The sequence below is a fragment of the Linderina pennispora genome (assembly GCF_002104995.1).
Source record: "Linderina pennispora strain ATCC 12442 chromosome Unknown DL89scaffold_88, whole genome shotgun sequence".
Lineage (NCBI taxonomy): Eukaryota > Fungi > Kickxellomycota > Kickxellomycetes > Kickxellales > Kickxellaceae > Linderina > Linderina pennispora.
This window is the reverse complement of record NW_024468336.1, coordinates 2,112-9,769: the sequence shown is the minus strand read 5'-3', so window position 1 is coordinate 9,769 and position 7,658 is coordinate 2,112. Positions and strand designations below refer to the sequence as shown.

Here is a 7,658-nt window from a genome sequence, read left to right as displayed (position 1 = left end):
TGCCGCGACTCCTCCGACACCAGCGTCACTGCCTTCAACGGATCGTATGCTGCGCCCGTATACAATGCGCTGGTCAGCTGCTCGCCGAACCCCTGGTTGATTGTGATCGCCGCCCAGGCATCGCCCTCCCACACCGCGTGCCGCACGGACTGGTCCGTCGGGAACTGCTTGGCGCTGACCGGAACGATCGTCGGCATGTTCTTCTGATCGAACGCCTTCAGCATCACCTGCTGCAGCATCCCCGACACCTCCGTGTTGTCAAAGTCCCGCAAATACACCTTGGCCTCGTGCATGTGCCGCGACGTGTCGTAGCCTGCGCCAAACAGGAAGCTGATCGATACCCAGAACACGATTGTGAAAACAATGAACATCTGCCACAGACCCTTGGCGAACGCCAGCCGCATGGCGCGCAGCTCGGGCGCAAACAGCGGCAGCAGCTTGGCTTGCCGCTCTTTGTGTCCTTGGAACATAATGTGAAAAGAAAATATAAAAAAAAAAAGAAGGAAAAATAATGTGGAGAAGGGCAGAAGAAGAAACTGCACAAAGCTGGGAGCGGGTTCCTTTAACAGAGTGAGATCGAGGCCCGTTTAAAAAATTTTCCGAGGTGCAACGAGGAACAGCAGTGAGGTGTAGAGAGTCGAAGCCCGAAATTTACAAATGTTGCTCGGAAGTTGGGGCCAGTGGTACAAGATGAAAAACAATCCCAGCCAATTAGTACATATAAACAAACCGCTTGAGCGAAGCGAAAAAAAAAAAAAAAAACAGACTGGCTACGTCGCGGGACAAAGAGTGTGAAAGAAATATTGTAGAACGAGGTCGTTGTCCAAAACAACAACAGCCGCCCGCCATGCCTCTTAAATGCTCGTGAGCATGTTCTTCGATGTCGCTGATTTAGTCCCGCCATGAGGAGCTTTGCTGCTTCGGTTTCCATATACCGATGCAAGCGCGGAAATCACATCCCGCGCAGGGCAGGCGTGGGGGTGCCAGCCGCGGACTTGCGCATAGACTCGGTCTAAATGGGGCCACTATCTTATTTCTCAGTGGGCGGCCTCACGCTCGGGGCAAAAAGGCGCCGGAATGGGGGCGATCACACGCCTCACTTCAGCTGCAGAGCAGCCTTCACTAGCAAATGCCGAGCGGCTGCCTCCTCGGTCTTTGGGAAGGGGCGATCTTGGTGCAGGATATTTCTGCTGACACACCCCTTCTCCCACGCGCAGCATCAGGCATAAAGCTGGGCGTTCTGGAGCCACTGTGTTTGTTGTGCGTGTCCTTTTCCTGCCACAGATTGGCTGGGCCCCACCACAAACACATGGTGTCGCCGCGGGTAGGTGCGCGCGTTTTGTTTGCTTGCTTGATACATAGCAAACAAAATGCAATGGCATATATTCATATGTATCCAATGCCCAGCTGGAGAGTTTGCTTTTCGGAAGAATTTACGTCGGCTGCTATAAAAACGTAAGCTGCGCAACGACGAAGATGCCTGTAATGCCATTTCATTAACTCTAGCTTCATCTCACGAAGAAAAGAAGAGCCTGCGCAGTATCCACAAATGAAGACCTTCGCAGCCATACTTGCCCTTCTAGCGTCGCAGCAGCTGGGCGCAGCAGCTATGGATGTCAAGACCGGCTCCAGCGGGCTGGCCGTGTACTGGGGCCAGAACTCGTTGTCGCTGCAGACGGGCACCAACGAAATGGATTTGGACAAGTACTGCACGCAGAGCAGCCCACCGGACATCATCCTGCTCTCCTTTCACCACGTCTACACCAGCAATCCGACAATAAATCTCGCCTACCACTGCGAGGAGCCGTTCTCGGGCTCCTCGATGCTCAACTGCACGTTCATGGCGTCGCAGATCAAGACATGCCAGGATGCCGGCGTCAAGATCCTGATTTCGATGGGCGGGGCAGCGGGCTCGTACAGCCTGAGCAGTAACTCTGTCGGAGAGGACTATGCACAGACTGTCTACAACACATTCCTAGGCGGCACCACCAAGTTCCGGCCGTTCGGCGAGGCTGTGCTGGATGGCGTCGACCTGGACATCGAGGGTGGCGGGCCGTCGGGCTACGCTGCGTTCACAAACAAAATCCACGAGCTGGCGCCCAGCACCCTGATTACCGGTGCCCCGCAGTGCCCGTACCCGGACGCCCATCTGGCCGATGCCCTGGAGAGCGGCTGGTTCGACATCGTCTTTGTGCAGTTCTACAATAACTACTGCATGGCGGGCTCCAGCAACTTCAACTTCGACACGTGGGCGGACTGGGCTACATCCAAGTCCAAGAACTCTGCAGTCAAGGTCTATATTGGGTCGCCAGCATGCGAAAAGTGTGCGTCCACCGGGTACATTGGCGTGGACAAGCTCGGCCAGGTGTACCAGGACACGCTGTCAAAGTACAGCAAGGTACTAGGTGGCATTATGCTGTGGGATGCTGGAGCCGCATACTATGCGACTGGTGGCGATACCTTTGCCGATACACTGAAGAAGAAATATCTGGGATCCCCGTCAGGTGGTGGCGGCTCAGGCCCACCAAGCAGTGCAGCAGAGTCGTCGCCAGCAGCAACCTCTGCTTCTCCATCCTCCTCAGGCACTATCCCTAATGCTGGCTCAGACACAGCTGCGAACAGTGGTGACGAAGGCGTCGTCACAGTCACTGCCTATGTCACTGTCACAGTTTCTATTCCACCTTCAGAAACCAATGGTGCCATCAACGCCCGCGACGGCGACCAGGACAGCGGGTCGTTTGCCGGTCTGCCAATTCCGGGCATGGCCAAGCGCGGCCCCGAGCCGATAGTACACAGACGCATCCCCCGGGCCTACCAGGATACACACCCGGATCCTCCCCGTCGCTAGGTTTCTGCTGACTCTTTTTCTTTTACAAAATACATCCACTTTCCTTGGCCAACTAGTCGTCGTCCAGGGCAGGCTCGCGCACCATCTTGGAGTACATTGTCCGGTTAGCCATCTCTAGAATCGCCACAGCGTCTGGATTCGCATCCATCGCCGAGCGCTGCCGACCTTCATCCTCGCGCTTGCTCCTTCTAACCACCCACGCCTCAACATGCTCGATCTCAAACTCGCTCCTTTCTGCTAGCTGCGGTGCCGCATACGTCGCTGATGTGCAAGACTGGCCGGACATGAAGTCCACGTCAACCCACAGGCCAAAGTTCCCCATCTGGCCACCCACACCCAGCCCGTTCGGCAGCGTCTTTGTGCCGTAGTTGAAGTACTGGTAGTGGTCGTTGAAGCCTGTCGCGCGGAAAACCCCTAGTCCTGCGAGACCTGCGGAAAACACGAAATTGAGCGATGAACCGTACCACGACGGCCGCCGCTCCAGGTCTGCATCCAAGTAGGCACCAAGAATCCCTCCATTCTTTTCCTTGACCAGCAATAGCAGCGCACCGCGCCGCTCCACAGCTGCCTGGAGTGAGCTCCAGCTCCGCCCATCGTGCAGGCTGGAGTACGCCCGCTCCCAGCTATTCTGCGAGACTGCCGGCAGCTCGCGGAACAGCGCCCATGCCAGTGGCCCTTGCAGCAGCCCATCAAACTTCGCTGAGAGCTGCGGCATTGTGGTCTCGCGCACACTGCGTAGCTGGGCAGCGGGCAAAAGGCCAGCAAGCGCTAAGGAGAGCAGCTCGTGCACGACCGTGTTTTTGGACCACCACTTTTGCCACTGCTCCAGAGACACGGTGCCAAACGTAGATGCATTGGAAAGCCACTCAGCCCGCTGTCTTTGTGCTTCTGCTTCACTGTCGTCGTCAAAGGACAGCGCATTAGTGTCGGTCTGTCCGATCACCCAGTCAGTGAACGCAGAGTCGGCCGCAACCTCCGTGTGCCAGAAATGGCTGAGACCCTGGTCACTTACCGCCGCAATAAACATCCGCAGCGTGTATGGCTCGGTTTTGAGATCTGCCAAGTCGTAGATAGCCGCTGACTGGTTCGATAATACGAGGGCGAGGCGATCCACTGATGGTGCCAGAAACCGCTCCAGGTAAGCGCAAAAGGGCGTTGTACCCTTTTCGTCGGCCACGAAAGCCACTGCAGCAGATTGCAAACTGGCTGGCAAGCGCCCAGACGTATCAAGCGGTTTTGTTTGCGTATTGCCCATTGATATAAAAGAGATACAGTGGCGAAAAGTGTCATCCACATCATGACGCTTCAAAGATACTCCAGATAAACCTGGCATTGATTTTCGGTATGTTGTGGGGGGTTGATTGTTTCATGTGTGGTATTGATAATTGCTCACAGTGGTTCAGGAACGTTACTAAGGTCACTGTGCGCTTGGACAGTATTGTGAAAGCCATTTAACTACTTACCATGGTGATGAGCGCACAAGCACCATCCAAAACCATTATATACGACATGCTACTTGGCGTACTGCACACGTGTACCCCATATAGGTTTACACTATTCACCTTGGGGACTCATAGTAGATAGTCTTCACTCCATGTCGGAGCATACCTGCAAAATACCAGGCTGCTTTTATTTACAGTTTAGCGCATCTATTACTGTGCCTTAGTACGTGGCTGTGAGTAGGTCTGAGGACATGAGTTGCTCGCATTTTCCAGCGAAAAAGATATTTACGCTACCTACACATCCTCTTCTCTCAAAAATAACAATGCTATCGCTAATTGCTCATTCTTGCTTGACCGCTACTGTGCGATTTCGCCTATACCCAACAGCCAAGGAGCACTACACCGGTGTCAAAGGCCGGATCGACTGGCCAGCGGTATCTAAGCAGACCGGGCTGCAGTTGACCGAGCGTCTGAAGTGGCTTGATGGTGCACTGTCCGGTACAAAATAGCAACTATTCCCAGCACAGGATGACTAGCCCAAAAATGAGGCAGAGATGCTTCACGGATTTGGTCGCAAGAATTTCATAAACCCAACTACGGACGGCCGGGACATTGTTGGCAACTATATGAAAGTCAGCACAGTGGATTGAATGAGCTGCTGCCAAACAACCTGCAAATGCAGCACGACCGGTGAGAGAATCAGCATGATCACAAGATACCACGAGGTTGGGTTTGTCAAGTATACGCCAGAACAATATGGAAGTTCAATATATGGACAGGTGCCTTTAAAGTATACGATACTGGTATAGAAGATACTATGTCAAAAGTTTTGGTCAAAAGAGACGAAAACACCAGCCACCTGCAGGGCAATTGGGCCGACTGGGAACACAAAACCAGGGTATCTACAAACCAAACAAATAAAACAATGTATTCCGAGAAAAACGAGGTTGCAAGAAACAGGAACCTACAGAATTCTAATCTCGATGTCACGGCCTGCGATCAACTTGGAAACAGCCCTCTGATAACAATCCCATACGCTAATGGTCAGAAGAGACGATGTGCGTAAAACCAGCTGCTGGATAAACTCGAAAGCATCTGGGTCACTATGACCATAGTAATTGTTGTACTCGAATGCCTCAAGACTCCGGCTAATCACGTTCGTTGAGGTAGGTTCGTAGCTGCCTATCTCGCGTCTGAGTCCCGGGATATCCTCAGTTTCAACCCAGCATGGATTTGTGGAAACTGATAGCCTCCGTAAATGTGGGAGCTTGCTGATGAGTCCCTCCACCAGGTTCCAGTCGACCTCAGAAAGATCAAATCTTAGGTTCTGGAGGTATGGCCAATTCAGACATGTGGCGGCGAGCTGTGGGGCGCGAATATCTGCGGATCTGGCTTCTGAATATGCCTCGAATAGCTGTCCGACTGTGGTCCTCGGGTTGACAGTGTGCGTAGTATTACCCCTGTTCCATAGAGTGAAAGATAGATGCTCGACGTTGCTCAGCAGCAGCGGGTTGATGGACGGCAAATACTTGCAATGCTCAGTAATAGCCAGAGTCCTCAGAGGGATATTGGTGAATTGGTCCAGGAGGCTGAAATGCGCATTCGATCCTTGATCAGCCTCCAGCGTGCGGAGCTTTGGGAGAAGCAGCTTTTGGTGCCCGAGAGAAGTCAGAAGGTGAGGAGAGGTAGGAAAAAATGTGTCATGGAGAATATCTCCGGATAGCTTCAGTGTGATCAGCTCCTTGAACTCGATTGTATCGGCATCACTGTCAGCAAACTGCGCCCATTTATACGATGATTTGGAACTGGGATGGATCGCAAGCTCCTTTAGTGTAGGTGCAAGAAATTTCATCAACCAGCCATTGCAGAAGGTATACATGTCGAATAGAACCAGGCTAGTCAAATGTGGGAAGTATGTGGCTGACAAGTAGAAGGCATTCGAGCTATCAAGATAGAGCCTTTTGTCCGTAAACTTGTTGTCAAGCGCATATATCGTTTCCTCCACGGTAGTCTCCAATTCTGGATAAGATGGATATATCGACGTGACCTGGTCGCAATGGATGTTACCAAGCGATGGGGCCAGTCTCGACAGATAGGCATGGACCGAATCGATATGCTCTGAAAATGGCACTTTTGATAAGAATTCGTACTCCCCACTCATTACAATATCTCGAAGATCCGGCCAAGTCGTTGCTCCAAACCCACACCCTTCTAAAAGTACGTCGAGCGATAGAGAAGATTCACGCGAAGGGTTGTGTATCGTTAGTCGTTTGGTAAACTGGGTTCCGCCCATGCGAATAACCGATTTTATGTTTGACCACCAAAATCTCTGTGACCGGTTTGATTGCACTTTGTCGAACGAAGCGTCGTAATCATCATTAAGCGGATCAAAGAGAAGTTCACTGGTGATATATATGATGCGACAGGCATATGGCTTCAGGGATTCCATCCACTGTCGACAGATGAGAGCGTATTCATTGATGCATCGGATGTGAAAGTGGTATGCAGTGATACCATGGAAGACAAACGTGGATGGCAAAAAACTGGTAGAATCAATTACATCATCGTACACCAGATATTTGAAGATCCGCTGAAGTATAATGCCTCCGGCTAGGTCTCCAAGTTTAAGCGTTTGGTCCTCCATGTCTAATGGAAAATAACAAGGTGAGGAAGGAGGGAAAGAAAGAAAGCATACAGCGTCAGCGGCGTCATTTTCGGTACCTTTTATGCTGTCTGTTCCCAGCAAATGAAAATAACCTGGCTCACCTGTCATCTTTGGACACACCGGGAGAGTTTTGTGCTTTCCACTATACCTTTGGTTTCTTTCAAGGAAAAGCGGGCTATGATTTAGTAGATCACACAGCCGCAGTCAAATCAACATGTTGGCTGTTGATTTCCAGCGATCCGAGAACTGCATTAGGCTCCCAAGATTGGCACCATTTGGAGCATTGTTGTTGAGCCCCAGACGAATGTTATTGTAGTTCCAAGGACAGCATCTTAGCGCGGACTGCGTGTATGGCAGAACTCTTTTCTGCTAGCAGTTTATCCAAATGACCAGTCCACCGCTGACTATTAAAGCGTAGAGTAATCAAAAAGTGCAGTACTAGTATTGGCATTAGGCCGCCAACATTGCTTTGTACTGTTGTGCTTGTTAAATATGTGGGGATTTTAAAAGGTATATTTAATACTGAAGAAAAGAGAGAAAAGGGGACAGATGAGCTGCGTGGAGGTGTTTTCAATGCAGCTGTTTGTGCAACTCATCAGAGGCCAGACGTTACCTCCATAGTGTAGGCTGTAGCGAGGTTCTCGTTGGCACCTGGCTTGCCGTCACCTGATTCAACTGACATATCAACGTTAGGGGCAGCTGC

At 51.6% G+C, this 7,658-nt stretch overlaps 1 protein-coding gene across 1 annotated transcript; it reads right to left on the bottom strand.

The window, feature by feature from the left end:
• Positions 1-384: 384 nt before the first annotated feature.
• Positions 385-1,109, bottom strand: DL89DRAFT_176839 (uncharacterized protein). Its single transcript, XM_040883856.1, has one exon. It carries the CDS (start codon positions 929-931, stop codon positions 563-565), a length of 369 nt encoding a protein of 122 aa, XP_040739285.1. The 5' UTR covers positions 932-1,109; the 3' UTR covers positions 385-562.
• Between the last annotated feature and the right edge of the window lie 6,549 nt (positions 1,110-7,658).

Coding starts and splice junctions, on each gene's coding strand:
- DL89DRAFT_176839 (XM_040883856.1), bottom strand. CDS start 931: ATGGAAACCGAAGCAGCAAAGCTCCTCATGGCGGGACTAAATCAGCGA.